Below are 18,084 nucleotides of genomic sequence, written 5' to 3'. Positions count from 1 at the left end.
GTAATTACCCTTTAAAAAGTCATCTAATGGTAATATAGTGGGTCTTTAAAAATCCTGTTTAAAGTCAAGCTGTTTTCTGGGTGTTTATTTATGTGTGTGTGAGGTAAGCAGGCCTTATGGTGTGTGTTAAGTTGTGTCGGTGCGCAGCATTGTTTATTTCTCCAAGAGCTGGTGTCATTTGCTGTGACAAAAAAAAAAGTTTGAGAGGCCAAGTTGACTGATGTGAGAGACTGATGACATAGAACAGAGACTGTGTGTGTGTGTGTCATTCGTAACCTTCCCTGAGTATTTACTGACCACACACACCCCCTGCTGATATCCCCGCGGAGCTCTGATGGAAGTATACGGCACATGTGAATCAGCAGACATGCACATTCAGTTTTGCCATTGCATCGCTGTGTGCGCACATTTGTGTTTACGCGTGAGCAGAGTCTGCAGTTAATGCGACATTATAAATAAAAGAAGGCAGAAGAAGAAAATGTGTGTCCGCATGAGCGAGAGGAAGACGCACCGTGGTTGTGTGGTCACCGTGTCCTTCAACTAGAGAAGAAAGCAAGTTGTTTGTCCCGTTTAGAGACTGAAAATGTGTGCGTGTGAGCGTGTGTGTGTGTGGTCACGCCACCCCATCGGCAAGGACTGTAAATGTCAGCAGGAGGTGTTTGGGTGATTAGGCGACTCGTTAAAACCTCAGCATTTGCCGATTTACGCTCATGCTCTACAGTTCACACACACATCAGTACACAAACAAGCATGAGTGCACACACACACACACACTCTCGTTCTCTGCCTCTCCTTGTTTCTTACTTTTTTTCTACACACGCTCACTTCTACACACTTTCGAAAAACTTTGATGTGTGCTGTTAGTCTTTGATGGTGACAGCATCTTCCTGAAGGTAACAGATCTATACCTGCGTGCATGCATGCATGCGTGTGTGTGTGTGTGTGTGTGTGTGTGTGGACAGAGATAGTTTCCAGTCAGCATTTATGGTGTGGTCAGCTGTTTCCCATCTCATGTCTGGAGGAAGAGTTCTATGTAATCTTTGTAATGGATGTATTGATGTGTTTAATCAGGATGTTGCTACTGTCACAGCAGAAGCGCTTTACTGTGCTGCTGTAGTGCACGTTAGTTTCTTCTATATCCACCTCTAAGCCCTTCTTCGCACTCTGAGTTTGCGTCAAGCAAGCACCCCTCTAGTCAGATGTTTATTTTTATTATTATTATCATTATTAATACCCACCCACAGCAGCTCTTTCCTTTCCAGTATCCCTGAGTGTCCCTGAGACTTCTGGTCAGTCCGAGTTTCCCCTCTTTCTTGCTCAGATGTCCCTGTGGAGAATCCAGTTGGCTCTATCATTCTAGCACCATCAAGTCCTTTCCTTGTCACCTCTTACATGAGCTGTAAGTGATCTTACAGCTCATGTAAGAGGATTGTTAGTTGCCTTTGTGTTTACCTACTTAGCTCAAACGCTCTTATGTTCATAGGTCTGCACATGTTGCCAGCTGTGCAAAGTTTTCCTTAAACCTTCTTGTTTTTAACTCTTATTTTTTAGTCCTATTTCTTTATAGAGAGTGACTAAAAATAAATCATCTGATCTTTAACAAGCATCTATTTTAAATCACACCACAATGACACTGATCGTGTTGACGATTAGTCATCCGATGCACTTTCTTTCTTTTTTTAAGCCCTAAAGCAATACTCGTGTACCTTCTTGGTCTTATTTTGCATATTATTAGTATTTTTATTTCTAATTGTTTATGGTGGAGCAGTCTCCACATCGCTAGCCTGTAATTAGCCAGTTCTGTACATGTGTGGGCTCAGCGTGGCTGCCTGTTCATCACAACTTCAGCGTAAAAAGTTCCTCCGTTGTGTTGTGTTTTGGTTTTCACAGTGTCTGCGCGAAGGCTCATTTCCCCGGCAACATTATCGAGAAATCTTTCTGGCAAGTGGAGTAAATGTTCAGGCCAAACAAGCTTTGAATGATGATTTGTTAAACAATGGCACTTCTGTCCTCAGTCTGTCAGGCATTTAATCCAGTAGGCATTTCAGACACGTTTGTGGATGGGAATTAATCATTACAAATAAACTCACAAGGGATCATAGCGGGGTATTTCTCCTAGACTCTCTGCAGTTGTACAAACACTGGCACCAGTGTTCAGTTTTTACATCTGTAAACCTACACATGTTACTGTATTCACACAGTTTTTTAACAAAGAGTAATAAATGGTAGTTGATCATTTAAATCAACATTAAAACATGTTGTGTTGTCTCGTCCTTCTAAGCACGTTATGCATTAGGCGGCACTGTCTAGACGCAGTGTTTTTCCAAGGATAACACACAGCTGAGCATTAGTGGAAAAAGCCTGTTGCTTAGCAAAATGTTATTAAAGGTTTTCATATCAGATCACAGACTGAAGTGAAAATGCTCAGATTGAACTGTGCTATACTGTGAAACAAAAACCGGCTTGTATGTTGGGACCTCTGCTGTGTGAAAGAAAACCCGTCTTTGTCAGGTACGAGTTGGATGCACACCTTGGTGCACCTTCACTAGGTAGGCAAAAAAGAAACACAAAAAATTAGCAGACAGCTGTAGATCAGTAGGTCATTGTCTGCCCGCGGCCTTCGTACGAGCCGTGTCTGCAGGCCACAGCTATGCATGTATTATTACACCTCATTAATGCCCTTTGAAATCCTCTCTGCACACCGTTCAATGAATTATGGATGAAAAAGGCCCGTCTGTGTGTTCTGGTCACGTCTAACTCCCCGCCACCTTTTCTGCATTCTTCTTTGCCATATTTGAATGCATACATATATTATACAACATTTTAAGCCTTAAAGCCTCCTGTGTATCTGCTCATTTTTCTCCTCTCTGGCAAGTTTTCAAATCTCCATCAGTTTCTAAGCTCTGATTCCTGCATCCACTGCCTGCTTTTTTTGTTTCTGTTTTTTTTTTCTCCACCAGCACGTACGCACACTCGCCTGCCTCGTACACACCTGTGCATGCCCTTTGCTCTACCCCTGGCTGCGGTTCAGGGCGGTTCTTAGCCCGCTGGCTGACAGTGGCGTTGACATATGGTCGGACTTTTAATTACAAAGCTTCCCCTTAAGGAAATTGTTGAGATACTTAACAGATAAGGCAGACATGGAGCAGAACAAAAAGGCTCATTGTATCACATCAGGAAGACCGCTCTCGGAGGGCGCACGGGGAAAAGAGAGTTGGCGATTAGTCAACTGGAGCCACAGTTGAAGCTGACAAAATATTTTTGCACTGTGAAGTGATGGGTTGACAGGATTTTTTTTTAAGTTAGGTGTCTCACTCTTTCTGTTTTGCCTTCTGTCCTGCTGACATGTGGATTTATTGCCACCGTTGGTTCAATTGCATAATCTCACCTGAATCTTCAAGATGGATGATGATTGCAAAATGTACCCAATATACACCGTGCATGTCTAAACGTGTTTGTATGTGAACAACCTGACTGTAAGCGTGTGTGTGTGCGCGCGGTTTGAGCCAACCCCATTGGAAGAGGTAATTTTGTTGCTGGCAGAGTCAAACAGATGGCAGGTTGAGCGCTGGGCTGTTAGAAATCCAGCACACACAGACACACACAAGTACCAAGAGAGTCACAGTCCTGGCTTCATGTCCCACCCATCATTAAATAGTAGCTTACGTCTGTCTTTCCACTTTCTTGTTCTTCTATTTGCACCAATTACCATTTTTAATTGCATTTACTCCACCGTTCTCACTCATACTCATCCTTACAGTGATATGAACAGCACTCATGTCTTTATTTCCTCTATACAGAAACTCAACTCAGTGGTACTTCATTTGTCTTACAGGTCTCCGCTGTATCAGAGGACACGCTGTCTAACTTATAATAAAGGATCTCGTTAGCGGGAGTCAAAAGCATATTGAGTCATTAATAACGTGTATTTTCAAGATAATTAGACTAATAAAAGTCACATGGTGAGCAAGTTTACTCCAGGCCTCCCACGTGCACTGATCACTCTCCTCCTAACAGGTCCATCTCTCTCTTTCTTTCTTTCTTTCTCACTGACCACTAACCAGAAGCAGAGCTGTCTGGCTCTGCTGCACCCCATTTACATTTCTGTGAATGGAACCAGAGAGCCAACAGACAGTGTTTAATGCCGTGTGTGTCGGGGAGCGAGGGAGGGAAGCAGTTACTGCGCAGTATGAGATTACCTCCTTGCTTGTGATTGTGTGTGCGTGTGTGTGTGATTGTGTGTGTGTGCATCTCTTTCATATTCTTCTGTCCTCTGTCTTCCTTCCCCTTCATCCCTCCTTTCCCTGTCCCGGTCTTTGTGTCTTTCCTCTTCTTCTGTGTCTTTCCCTCTGCTCTTTTATTTCGTCTCCTTTACTTTAACAGGTGACTGTGATGCAGTAAGACTGAAAAAGGTTATACATGAGCAGTAGTTTCTTTCTTTCGTTCTTTCTTGGTTGAATCATCTATTTCCTGCCTTGATCCCCCCCAAAAAAACCAAAAATAAAAGACCTGGGGTCTCCACTCACACCCTTGCATGCGCTTCTGTTTAATGCTCCCTCGCATCCAAGGCAGCTGACACATCTAATATTGAAACCAAACTCCCTCCCACGTCTCGCTCTCTCACCCCTCTCCCCCCTCTCCCCCCCTTTATGTTATTTTGCCAGGAGAGCTAAAATAATAAAGCCTTGTGCCCTCTGCAGAGCGTAAGGGAAGCCTTTTTCCTCCCTGGAAAGAAGAGAGCGAGAGCGCTCGGTGTGCTGGCTAGCAGCAGAGCAGTGACAGAAGAGCTGACTCCAGATTTGTTTTTATGTTGGTTTTTTTCTAAACCATCAGATTTTTTTTCCTTTTTCAGAACTCCCATGAAATGTTAGTTTTGAGCGCGGTGGATGTGTTAATTGGCCGTCTTTTCGCCTTGTGCGCCGTCTTTCTCCCCGTCGCCCGTGCACCATGCAGTCAGTGGTTTATCTGCTGGCTGCCGTCACAATCAAACCAGGAAACAGCCTCACTTCATTTTTTATATTATTGATTCTTTGTTTTTCCAAATGTGTCTGCTCGCTGCATTTTGGGGCGTCACCCTGCATCAGACTTCGTTAGGAGCTATGATGTCATCGGTGACCTTTATCGACTTCCTCGGCTGACAAGGAGTAACTTCAACAACGCTGATAGAACTGAACCCGATCTTTACTTTTCTGACACCCTGCTGATTCGGTGGCCTCTAACTGACAGAATCTGTAAAGTCAGACTTCCACAAAGGAGAGCACAGCTCCAGCTGATAAAGAGGCAACACGGAGCACGGCTAAATACCAGCAACCTACAGCAGCGCTCCAAAAACTGTACAGCAACATGCTTCGCTCATATGACGATGCTTTGAAATACATTTTTTTATAAAGGCTGGAAGAGCAGTTAATTTGTAATTTTATAAACTGTTGAGGCATTTCTCTCATTTTTATTTTCGCAGATAAAAGCCGCCTTCAACCCGCCACCAGCAGCAGCTTTTAGCTATCATCCGTCTCTAGCTGTTTAACTGTAAAAATCAAGTTTGAATTCTTTGCTCAGTGACAAGTTGGTGCTGGTCGAACAAGAATGCAACTGAAATTTTTCATGTGTATGCAGTGCTGTGGAAACACCAATGGATGCTAAAGGAGCGTAGGCGATCACATGCAGGTTTCAGCCATCCTGATAACTGATTTGGTTACCGCAAGTAAATCAAGCTGTCTGGGCAACTGCTAAGTAGTTAGTAATATTAGCTGCCCATGTCTTGTACTTAGAATTATTAATAAAATCAATTTTTTCATTAGTGAGTTTAAAATGAAATCCAGGCTTTTTAAAATCATCCCTGGCTCTAAAAGCCTTTTTGCACGGTGGTAACAATGTAACAGTGTAGATGTCTTCAGACAACTGTGCTCCAGTTGTTCTTCGCCCCAAACAGAGGCTCCTCTCTACGGTCAGCCTGTGCTGTGAGTGGAGGCAGGACCTGGAGGGAAGCAGGAGGCAGGGATGATGGGATTAAAGGGCTTTTCCTGCCCCTGCCCTGCTCTCATAAGCTAACATACTCTAACAGTACTTCATTCAAGGCTTTCACCGCGCTCAGACAACGACCCGCAGGGAGCTGTAATCTTGATACGTCCTCTGTGACATGTTCCTCATTTTTCCTTGTCAGGTTAGAGTGAGAACAAAAAAACGACTATAGGGAGAGCAAGACGAGAAGAAGAAGAGAGAGACGAAGTGATGAAGTGGTCGGTTGCCCAGAAAGCTTGGGATGTTTTTGACCGTGTGCCAGGTGATCTGAACCATGTGGCTGAGCCCAGCAGCAGGTTTCAGAGGAGGCAGGTTGGAACCAGGCTGAGGGAGAGACCCGCACGGTCCCGCCGCACTAATAAACCGCATCATAAACAGAGCAGTAAACGCTTTCACGTCCTGCTGATCCCAACCCCAGGTCTCATGCAAACATACACCGCAAACCCCCCCAACCACCCTGGGACACGAGTTAACAAAGGTAGACCAAATAATGCTGATGTATGCGCTGCTTGATATCAGTTGAGTTTCAATTAAATTCCCCAAAGGAACACAAAAGACATCAATCTAAAGTTTACTTAGGACACATTTATCTCCTGCAACATGTTTCTGGTTCCAACTGTGCTTACTTGAATTCACCTAAACACGGTTAATGCTTGATAGGCTAATTACCAAAACCCCAGTTGAGGTTTTAATTTTCAGCTCTTTGTTAAGTGAGAGAGAGAGTAAATACGATTACTGTAGGTTTCTTCACCAGATGAATGCACAACGCCGCCATCAAAGTTTGCACCGTTGCCAAGGGGAACAGACTAGACACGGAGCGATCCAGGATTTAGGCTTGTTTTGTAAATGTGTGTCTGAGTGCTCGAGTTGAGTACTGTGATCAGTGTTAAGGCACACTTTCCTTTTTAACACACACGCACACACATCGCTATCATTGTCGAGCCAGAGATTTTGCGGGGGAGGGTCGTCGCCGCTGGAGAGTATCAGAAGTACACTTGCCACACTGGGAGGTCAGAGTAGGGTCCTGGTCGGGGTCAGTTGAGGTCAAAGTTTAATGTTTGAATCAAGCATCTCCCTGAGGTGTGTTCGGAGATGGTTTCCATCAGCTGAGACGCCTTCAGGCATCACTTTGAACCCTTTAAAACTCTGTTTCAGGTCAGATGTGCAGTAAACGTGTTTGTGGTCCAGATGTTTAGCTGTTCATGCGTGCATTCATTTGTCTTGTTGCTAATCACGTGATGAGTTGTTTTGTAAAAGACGAAGAACATTGATGGATTTAAGCAGGAAAAGAAAAAAAGTTCTCACACTACATTTTCAGTTCTTGCAAAAACGTTTGTTTTTCATGCGTTTGCTCAGATTTTTCGAGTTTTACCTTTTTTCCGATTTCCCACATTCACTAAGTGTTTTCCGAGTACCGGTCTGCCCCCCTCCTCCTCAAAGTCTTTGGGAAATCATGAGTGATTTGACTTTCCAGAAAGTGGCACTAAAATTACTACTACTCGACTACTCGCTCTATTAGGAACACTCGAGTAAGAAGCTGTGACGTATGAATTCAAAGCTCTCAAAGCTGTGCTGTAATCAGATTGGTTCCTCCGCGTTGTTCAGGGAAGGGTGATTATGTTGTTTAGTAGGCCCCCACACACACACACACAGACACACACACTCCGCAGACATCCTGGCCGTTGTGGGGCGAGCTTCTTACACTTGTCTGTTGAATTGAAACTAGGCCAGTTCGTCTTTGGAATTACAATTACCGTGGACCAAACCCCGGTCCTATTCTGAGGCTGAAGGGATGAAGGCGAGGTGGGGGGTGATGATGAGGGTGTGAAAGGAGCAAAGACGATTGGGCGCTGCCAGGATACCCTGTATGTACAGTAGCTTCCGATGCTCGTTAGCGCAACTGAGTAGAGGGCCAGCCACCGAGGAGGGATGAGGTGGAGGAGGAAGGGAGGGTGAAGGCTGGCACAGGCTGGGGCGGGATGTTTAGAGGCAACGTCTATCTTTAACTTGATTTTCGAGGCTCTTTTGAGAAGGCGCGGCTCAGGCTCACAGAAGAATAGAGGCAACAAGCTGGGGGAAACCTCACCCCTCTCTCTCCTCTCTTTCCCCCTTCCTCCTTGATCTCCACCGAGCCATCCCTCTTTTCTCTCCAGTCTCCTCCTGGCAGGCTTCTCCACAACGGTGTGAGGTTGTCAGGCTGGCCCAGATTAGGGGCATTGTCCGAAGGTATTTACATCCGGCCAAACCATATTAAAGAGAGATTAGCGGTTTTGCAGCACATTTCGAAAAAAGAGAAAAAGCAAAGTGTGGGGGGAGCTTTTCTAAGATGAGCAGGATTTACAATTGGCATAGCTGTGAAATGGAGGAAGAGAAATGCGCTCTTTATGGCGAGGGGAGGTGATGGTTGTTGTTGCTGTTGGGGGTGGTTTGTGGGGTGGGTAGGGGTTCCACAGATCCTGTTTGAAGGTCATGTGATGCTGGCTCGTCTGGTGGGGGTGTTGAGTTTGCCAAACGGTTGGCAGCCGGTCTGGATTTACAACATAGGAAGCAGAAGTAAAAGAATCTGTTGGCGGGACACAGTGAGCAGACGGGCTGCTGTGGAGGACATCATGGTCCGAACCAAGCTGTCCGTCTGCGTTCATCGAGCTCTTCGGGAAATATCTTTAGAGGGTAATTTAGTGTTTTTATAACTCAAAGTAACTTTATTTTTTTATCTTAGTGTTTATGATTTCTTTATCACGGCTGATAATTTAAAAAGTGAGAACAGTGCACGTAAAGCATCTGGCGGAGTCATAGCGAGCATGCGTCATGTGTCTTTCCTCCTGCACGCCCGACCCAGACAGGACCTTAGCCTAAATAAAAGTGATTAAAAGTGATCATATTAGTGTAATTTGCTTACTGAAGATGTGTTTTTATAAATTTCTGTCTGTTGTTTGACCTGTCCAGGATCTGCAGATTAAAATTAGCTAGTAGCTAAATTTGATACAATGCATCTTTTCTCTGAGGAGATTATGAAAATCTCCTGCTGAACAAATTGAAAACATGTCCTGATTCTGATCTGGGCTGACTACATCTCAGGAGGAAGAGCGAGTCATCCACTCATGGTGGTTCATTCCCTGGCTGCTCCGGCCTGCATGCCAAAGTATCCCTGGGCAAGAAACTGAACCCCAAGTTGCTCTGTGATGTGTTCATCAGAGCTTGGATGTGTGTGAATGTTGGATAGAAAGCGCTTAGGCATAGAAAACACCGCTTGTATGATTGTGTGTGAATGAGGGATCTTGAGTCTTAGAGTAGAGTAGAAAACCATTTTCCTAACATTGCACGTGCATATGTGTGAAAACAACTTAAGATTCAGCAAAAGTTAGTCATTCTCTGTGTAAAATCCTAAAACCTGTTTGTTGCCCTGTGATGTATTTGCTTAAAAAGACGAAGTCCGGCCTTTTTCTGCAGTAGAAGCAAACAACTAATTACCTTCTTGAAAAGACCATTTACTGCTAAATTGTTTGCTGCTGGTTTAGCATCGGCACGCTCCGCACATGTTGGAAACATGGCCTTGTTGTGTTATTAGCTGTAGTGAGGAGGAGGAGGAGGAAAAAGAGGGCGCTTGATAAAGATGAACGTCTCCCCGGCCCATCTGGAATCCATCACTTTCAAGAGCAGTTTAGAAGCAGATATGGTCTGAAAAAGTATGTGCTCCTGCTTTTGTACCAGGCTCAATAAAAGTACCTGTTAAGCCCTCCTTCCCCGAAGAAAGTGAGTCCTGTTATCGGTCACCATTTACGATCCCTCTTGCCTCTTTGAACCAGTTTGGATTCTGCCTTATGTAAAACAGCCCGACTGAAGCAGCTTCATAAATCAACCCGGACCATCATCAGCAGGAAGTTAGGAAGGGTACTTAAACAACCAAACTTTTAAAGGATTAGTCTCTCAGCGCTGAAAGATGAAACTCGACGTGTTCGCCTCCTTCAGAGCAGAAAATGAATTCATCAAAATGCAGCATCGTGATGCATCAACGTACTTGTTTACTGACGGATGTGAACTTCAGAAAATGCTCTCTTCACTCTGAATGTGTCAAGAAGGATACGTATCAGGAAACATCCCACCCAAATACAGAACGTAATATAAAACCGCATCTTAAGGATTCTTGCTCGACTCGACCCTGCTTGATCTTCCTCTTTTCCCCCATCGCTCAGACGTTGGCGTCAAAAGCTTAGATTTAGGGGGGGAAATCAGATCTAGACATGTAAACAAATATAGTGAAAACAGGGTGGCAGACCACAGAAACAGGAAAGCCCAGGGATGCACATGCACGCACTGAGAAGGCAGAGAGGAGCGTGCCTTATTCAAGACTGCACCGTTTTTTATATTTGTGATGTTGGCCTGCATTTGTTCACATCTCTATCAAAACCTCGTGTTCTTTCTCAGAGCGAAAACCTTTGAGATCTGCTGACAACTTGAGAATTTCCCTTAAAAAGTCCTGATATGACAGCGGCCACGGCGACAGCTTCTCGGTCTGGCCTACACTCCTTCCTGTTCCTCGGGATCCGTCGCTCAGTCCTTCAGTGTGTGCGCTCGAGTGGGAGAAAGACAGGCGTGGAAAGGTTCCCCCACATAAAGAGGCCTTTTCATCGAGAAGTTTGTAGAGGATAAATAAACCTCTTCAGAGGCGCAGAAAAAGATGGGGTCTGTGAGCGGCACGTTAGCGGACAGCGCGCGGTCCTATCTCAAAGACAGACTTTATATTATTCTGAAGGGCTATTTGTTATGATATTGAGCCGTGAGGGTTAGAAGGGCCAGGAGGGCAGGGGTCTCTTGATTTATGGAGTGACTGTCCAGCCTGTACTGCACAAATATACGCACACATATCAGAACCCACATCCACTCTAGCACACACACTCAAAAACACACATCACACATTGCTTCCAGCTGGCTGCAGGTTCCGTTGGGAGATTTCCACCCTCAAACACACACACAGACACACACGGCAGGAAGATCTAGATCAGGGGTGTCAAACACCAGGACCCAGAATCGTCCCTGCAAAGACGTCCAACTGGAGAGCTTCGGTAAATGTGAAAGAAGGCACTCATTTTCAACATTTAACTGTATTTTCGTAACTTTTATAGCTTTATCTTTACTGATAAAGACCTCCCATATGACCATTCATGCGGTACCATAGATTACACAGTGTATCTATTGGATACACTTCTTCTGTAACTCAACGCATTTGTTTCTTACAGTTTGAGAGTCGTGCTGACAGATTTCTTACTACAGCATTTATCATTTAAAAAAACTGAGGTGTACTGTTGAAATTGCACTTCTTTTTCTTTTTCTAGGATATCTCAGTGATTGACTGTGTTGTTAAACTTCTTTACACTGACAGAAAGGGGAGTTTCACTAATATGGAAGCCTGTTTCCGCCACTAAAAAAAAAAGGATCCATAACTCAAAATTTCGAGTTACTTTCTCGAAATTTCGACATATTAACTCGAAATTTCGATTTATTAACTCAAAATTTTGAGAAAAGCAACTCGAAATTTCGAGTTAGCGCTGCCAATCAGTAATCTACGTGAATGACGTCATTTCCTTGTTACCCGGAAGCTGAAGCCCTCAGCTACAAATGCTACAGCAAAGCTACCGGTATTACATCCAGTCGTGAATGCACAGATTGCTGAGTGTTTTCAGCCTGGCTTCACAAATGATGAAATCCCTGTGTTATTAGCTGAATCACATGGTGTTACTATCAGCAAACGTATTCGCAAAAGCGCCAATTTGTTGGGATCCGTTTTTGAGTGCGCGTTCCTCTGCGCGATATGCTTCCGGGTAACAAGAAAGCGACCTCATTCACGTATATTTTGGATTGGCAGAGCTAACTCGAAATTTCGAGTTATGGATACTAGCTTTTTTGTTTTTATTTAGTGGCGGAAACGGGCTTCCATTCACTAAGGATCAAAGTGGTCTGTATGTGAAATGAGTTTGTCCCCGACCCCTGATCTAGACTGGATGCTGTCAGCAGGATAGTTGTGCTCTGGATGAATCGCCTCTGGTTTGATGATTTTCCCTGCGTTTTCATCAGAACTCGTGTTTAATATCTAAATTTATTTTGAAAGTCTGCATTATGATTTTTTTTTCAAAGTAGCCAATTATTCTTTAGTCTGAGTAGCGCTGTACTTCCTCGGCTCCTGCTAAGGTTTCTGGGAAAGCTTCCTGTGGTCTTTCAAGGACTCATTTCAGATTATTAGGCCTCACTCTTTCAGATGCAGGGAACCACGTGAGACGCTGTGGCCGAGTTTTATTTCATTCTGCTGAATGAAATGAATCAAACTACCTTTGATTCGTTTCTTATCTTAACTTGTATGCAGGAAAAAAGTGCCCGAGCAACACCCTGCTTCACATTTAGTCACTTCCATAAGCACCCACCCAGACGCTGCCTATTAAAACCCCATTCTTCCACAGCTAGGCACACAGCAGCCGGATTTTTTTTTCTTTAGGTTATCAGCTGCTAATTAAGGAATATTTCTCTGTGACTCACCACCACGAGCACATTTTATTGCCGCTCAAAGAGCCGTCTCTTGTCAGTGTGATCAAACACATCACTTCACGTAGGAGAAGTTTCACTTGAAAGGTGCAGCGTGGAGACCCGGGTCTCCACCCGAGCTCACCGGCTGGTACATCTGTCCTGAGAGGTGCAGCCGGCACGGCGTGAGGCTTTTTCAAACCAAAAATCCACTTTTTATTCAAAGCACTTTCCAAATCTGCATTTCAAAGTGCAGGATCTGAGAAAGAAACACATATTTGGTCATTGATAGTGACTAAGAAAAGGGTTCTTTGCTCCTTTGTGCAACATCTGAAAAATTGAGGGTTTTTTCCTCCCTTAACGTCCAAGAAGTATATTTTTTCTTTGTTTTGCTCTTTCTGTAAATTGCATTTGTTTAGCCTCTGGTGGTGTAAACATCCAAGTGGTGTGCAAATGTTTGTCCTATCCATTTTCCCCAGGATCAAAGTGAAAAAGGAAAAAAGTATTGTTTTGCAAGCTGGATCACATGAACGCCTCGCCTCGCCTTGCTATTAACAAATCCTAATTAAATAAACTTTACTGCTTAATCCAGATTTTTCTCCACTAAAGCCATAATCTGCTTAGAGTAGATTTGTACACATTATGAATATTACCAGTTTTCTGGAAAGAAGGGCAACTTTGTGGCATGTTTTAAGCCTGTATGCTAATATTGGCCAATCCTTTTGTATATATATCAAAACTTTAGCACATAAAAGTGAGACTCTTTGAATGGTTGCACATTATTGTGTGCAAGGAATAAAAATGGTTCTAAACCAAGTCAGTGCCTCATACAAAGAAACACTTCTAGCTGCTGCTGCTGCTCATTCAGAGCTGCCATACGAGGTTGTGCTCGAGCGCTCGCCTTCCATAAAGCACAAGTGAGCTATGAGTCTCTGGAGATTATTATATCTATGTCATAAACCCAAATTTCCCATGTTTTAAGACCTGGAGATATTCTGTGGCCTGTATTCTGCCTTTGTTCCATAACCATTCATTCATTCATTCATGCTGGGCTTGGATTTATGCGTTCGGCACTGTTGCCTCAGTGTTTTTCTTCTCCTGAATGGACCTTTTTTTTTGTTTGAACAAAAAGCATTGTAAATGCGGCTGTCAAAGCCAGAGGCTACGCAGAGAACTGCACAGCGGCGTTCAGCACATTGACTTAATATCTCCAGGATTCTTTAATGGGTCGATGGATGCAATAAGACAGAGAAAAAGACGCACAAATCATCTGTCCCGTTCATTTTATTCATGATCCGCGCTACATGGGAGAAATGCGTTGGGCTTGTTGACTCCAACACATTTATCTAATGGCTGAAGTTGCTTTGTGCGTTACTTGTTTAAGTTTAATATCAGGGTGATAGTTAGTAAATTAATTGGCCTTTTTTTAAAATCATGGAGCGTTTCTCCAGAGGGCTGCGTTCACAATCGCTGCTTGAGTAACATCGTTGCCCTTTTAGCGGGTCAACAGTGGGTGTATTTGCCATCGCAAATCACACTCTTAACACACCTCATTCACTGTTTCCCATGGGTGGGTGGGTGTGCACTTGTGCGAGCAAACAAGTGTGCGTTGTGTACTCTGTTGCCTGAGCAGCTCATTCGAAGACTTTTACAGTGGCTACATTCCCGCGTGTGTGAAAGCGTCTGTGACGTCCTCGTAAGTGTCCTAAATGTGTGTGTTTTTTAAAGTGTGTTTGCTTAAATAAGCTAGTAAATAAACCAGTGGGCGCATAAGGCCATCTTTCTTGTGTCTCTGCAATGGGTGATGACGTGTGATTAAGTTCAGAATAAGAAGACATCTCTAATGAGGGGACTGCAGGAGACACGAGGGGAGCCAGAGTTTGTTTATCCAGACGTGTCCCTCCATGTCTCCACCGTCCTCCAGTGGAGGCTGGCATCCTTAGCAAGGCTTGTAAACATGTTGATTTTTCCTTGGCTCTAACCAAGCTGGCTCACGGAGCTCGCGGAGTAAATGAGCTGGTGTTTGACCAGGGCCAGCTGAGGAGGAGGCGTGGAGACGAGGGAGGGAGGGGTGAGGGTGGGGAGGTCATTTCCACACAGATCTGCATACTCGACAATTAAAAAAAAGTTGCACTTTTCTGACTCTCAGGGTCAAATTACTTAATTCTGCTACTTTATTGCTTTTTTGAAGGTTGATATGGGCAGAGGTGTCCGATCTTGCTTTATTATCAGATTGTTTTTTGACTTAGAGGTGAGGCTAAATACTGACCCCGTGCATGAAGTTGATTGCATTTATTAAAAATTTCTTCTTACATAAACCATTCCTTCTTTTTTTGTTTGCAGACCCTGTATCCAGCGAGACGGCCTTCCTGGAGGACTATGTTCTGGGCATCGGGGACACTCTGGAAATGTCATGTGACCCGGAAGAGCAGGAAGACCACACGGAGCCTATTGTGTGGTTAAAAGACGGCGCTGGACTTGTGCCTTGCAACCGGATACGGTTGGGCCAGAGGATACTCCGCATTATCAATGTGTCGTATGACGACTCCGGGGTCTACTCGTGCCACCTCGCCCGGAGCAACACGCTGCTCAGCAACTACACCATCAGGGTGACAGGTGAGAGCGTGGGGAAAGTGTGTAGAAAAGACAAAAGTTGTTGAGTATCTGAAAACTTTAAGTAGGGGCATCTAGCCTTATATTTAAATGCAAAAGTGGAAGGCAGATACGTTAACTGTTGAGCTTTAAATAGGATACGAGACTCACAATATTTTTAAGATAGTTGAGTTACTAGCAGAGCTCCAGCAGAAACAGGCGCTTTGGCTGCACCTCGCAGAGCTCTCTGAAATCCGACCTGTCTCGGTTGTTCTGCCTGTCTGACAGACAAACCGAGTCTGAAAGTATTTTCTATCAATAAATATACTCAAACAGTTACAGTAGCGCTGTCTCTACATGACAGCTGTTTATAGAGAAACACTGAAAACTTAGCTCAGGAGGAAATTTCTATTATTTGCTACTCCTGCTCAGTTTCAGCTCCATGTCATCTGCCTGCCAAGCTGCACACACACACACACACACACACCAACACACACACAAGCACATATCCAGCATACCGGTACAGGCTTTCACCAGCTAACACCCAGCCAAGCTTCACACAGATTCCCACCTCCTGATGCATAGTCAAAGGTGAAATTCATTATCCGGCGAGGGGATGGGAAACATTTTAAACAAGTGTGCGATGCAAGCGGAGCTCTAATAGGAATGCTTGTGTAGGGGGTGGGGGAGGCTCTGTGTGTGGGTGTGTGTGTGTGTGTGCTTAAAAGTGGAGCCGCATTTACCCGTAAAACTCATGGACACCAACTGAGCCTGTTATTGACAACTAATTAGAAAGCAATTAGCTTGAAACATTTCATCATTGAAAGCAGATGGGGTGGCAAGAAATGAGAGAGTTCACTCTCAGCTCACTCACCCCACCTCCTCTCACACACACACACACACACACACACACACACACACACACACAGAAGAAAATGGGCATTTTCGATTACTGATCAGAGGTGGTTCTCCTCCCGGATCTTCGTATCAGCTCCAGACTGCACACCAGGACACTGTGCAAACACAGTACCTTCATCAGTGACTTAAAAGGAAGAATAAGAGGCGTTCTCCTTTAAAATCTGACTTTTTTTATGAAGAAGTTGATAAATAGAGATAACTGAAGCTGGTTCCACCTCCACTTAACATGTCTCAGGTGTTGCACAGGCTGCCAGTTCATTTCACACTAATGTCTGACATTTCATATTGTTTCGGCTCTCCGTGCATGTTTAAATTACTCAAGAAGCCAGACTTCTTCCAGTATGCGTTTCAGTATCCTGTTTTTTCCCCCCTTATACCGCCGATTCTCCTCCCTCTACTTTAAACATAGAGCCTCCGTTTTATCTAAAACACACATGGACTATTGTGTTTTCCCTCAAATATTTGAGCAAGGTGTCAGAAATTTAGGGGCGGTATCAGATTTAGCACTTGGACAGCTTCCAGGCAGTAGAAAGGGGCCAAATCTCACTGTACACACACAGCACACATGCAACAAGTACAACTACAAACTGAGGTTTCTACAAAGGAGTGCGTGAATTACTTATTGACAAAAATTCAGTTTTATTTATAAAGCGCTAAATCACAATAAGAGTTGCCTCAAGGTGATTTATACTGCAAGCTAAAGACCCTACAATAATACACAGAAAACCCCAAGAATCTGGTAACCACCTATGAGTAGGCACTTGGCGAAAGTGGGAAGGAAAAACCCTTTTAACAGGAAGAAACCTCCAGCAGAACCAGGCTCAGACACAGGCAGCAACTGCTGCGACCGTTGGGGGTGATGGGCATGACAAAAGACTTATGACTAATGATTAAATGGTTTAAACTCTTACGAGTTTATGGACTCCATCACTTGTTTCAAGTGCTGTTTAATATAGCGTTAACAAAATCGATCCGAATACAGTAAAATAGACAATAAACTGGGATTTACGATGTGGCTACTTTGTCGGTCAACCTTTTCACGTGATGTCTGATTCCACAGATAACAAGATGGCAGCTGTCAAAATGTTTAAGGTGGTTACGTCCATCCTTTATGTCCAGTCTATGGCTACACTGTATCCTAACTGTATGCTAAAGCTAAACTAATCCTTTCATCTATTGAGGCAGAAGGCTTTAGAGCTTTATCAGTGCACTAAAATACATGTGCCTGCTTTTCTCTATTATTTCTCTCTTTTATTCCAAAGTTTTCTATTATGTAATTCATTTTGACAACCACTATAGTGTGTTAAATACTTGGTTTACTGATACAGTGCTGGCACCCGTCTGATCCGTCAGTCAACTGTAACTGCTGCCTTGCTTCTAAGGTGCAAAGCACTAGCAGAGTGGAGTTGTGGGCTGAGGTGTCCAATAATAGAAACAAAACCTGCTAGTTCCAGGAGCAGTTGAGTTGTCGAGGTAACAGCTGGCTCTCATTAACCAGACCCGTGGAGCTGAACCAGAAAACGTTGAGGTCACATCGAAAATAATTACAGCAGTGGAGTGAAAACGTGTGATACAGCAAACCTAAACAAGATGGAGAGCAAGATGGAAAGTAATTTGGCGTAAACCGGCGCGCTAACCGTTAGCAAGAGTTAGGGTCAGTGTGTGTTGCAGAGATAGCTAGAAAGAATAGTTTTTGTGCGTGTATCAGCACATGTGCGCACACTCTTGTGCAAGTGCGTCTCAGCGACACTAATGACCCTCTTATTTGTACCGTCTGTGGAAATGTTTGGATTGCAATATCTGAGAGAGCTGCCACGCTACAGAGAACGGTGGGCTCATTCATGAGTTTCTGAATGAACAGCTTTAATATGCATTCATGCATCTGTGTGTGTGTGTGTGTGTGTGTGTGTGTGTGTGTGTGTGTGTGTGTGTGTGTGTGTGTGTGTGTGTGTGTGTGTGTGTGTGTCTTTGTGCTTGTTTGTCTACTCGTGCTTGGTTGTGAACACCCCCTTTTCCCTTTATCTCCCTCTTGTTGCATAAAAT

General features: G+C 44.1%; 1 protein-coding gene across 7 annotated transcripts in view; it reads left to right on the top strand.

The window, feature by feature from the left end:
• The window catches only part of fgfr3 (fibroblast growth factor receptor 3), a 66,773-nt gene that overhangs the window by 6,831 nt on the left and 41,858 nt on the right, over positions 1–18,084 (top strand). For all 7 annotated transcript variants that reach the window (XM_076877261.1, XM_076877259.1, XM_076877260.1 and 4 more), the window contains exon 3: positions 14,875–15,147. In XM_076877261.1, coding sequence (XP_076733376.1) covers positions 14,875–15,147 — 273 coding nt within the window. The remainder of the gene's footprint in view (positions 1–14,874; positions 15,148–18,084) is intronic.

This window comes from Maylandia zebra, linkage group LG19 (genome assembly GCF_041146795.1).
Source record: "Maylandia zebra isolate NMK-2024a linkage group LG19, Mzebra_GT3a, whole genome shotgun sequence".
Lineage (NCBI taxonomy): Eukaryota > Metazoa > Chordata > Actinopteri > Cichliformes > Cichlidae > Maylandia > Maylandia zebra.
This window is presented reverse-complemented; position numbering and strand designations above follow the sequence as displayed.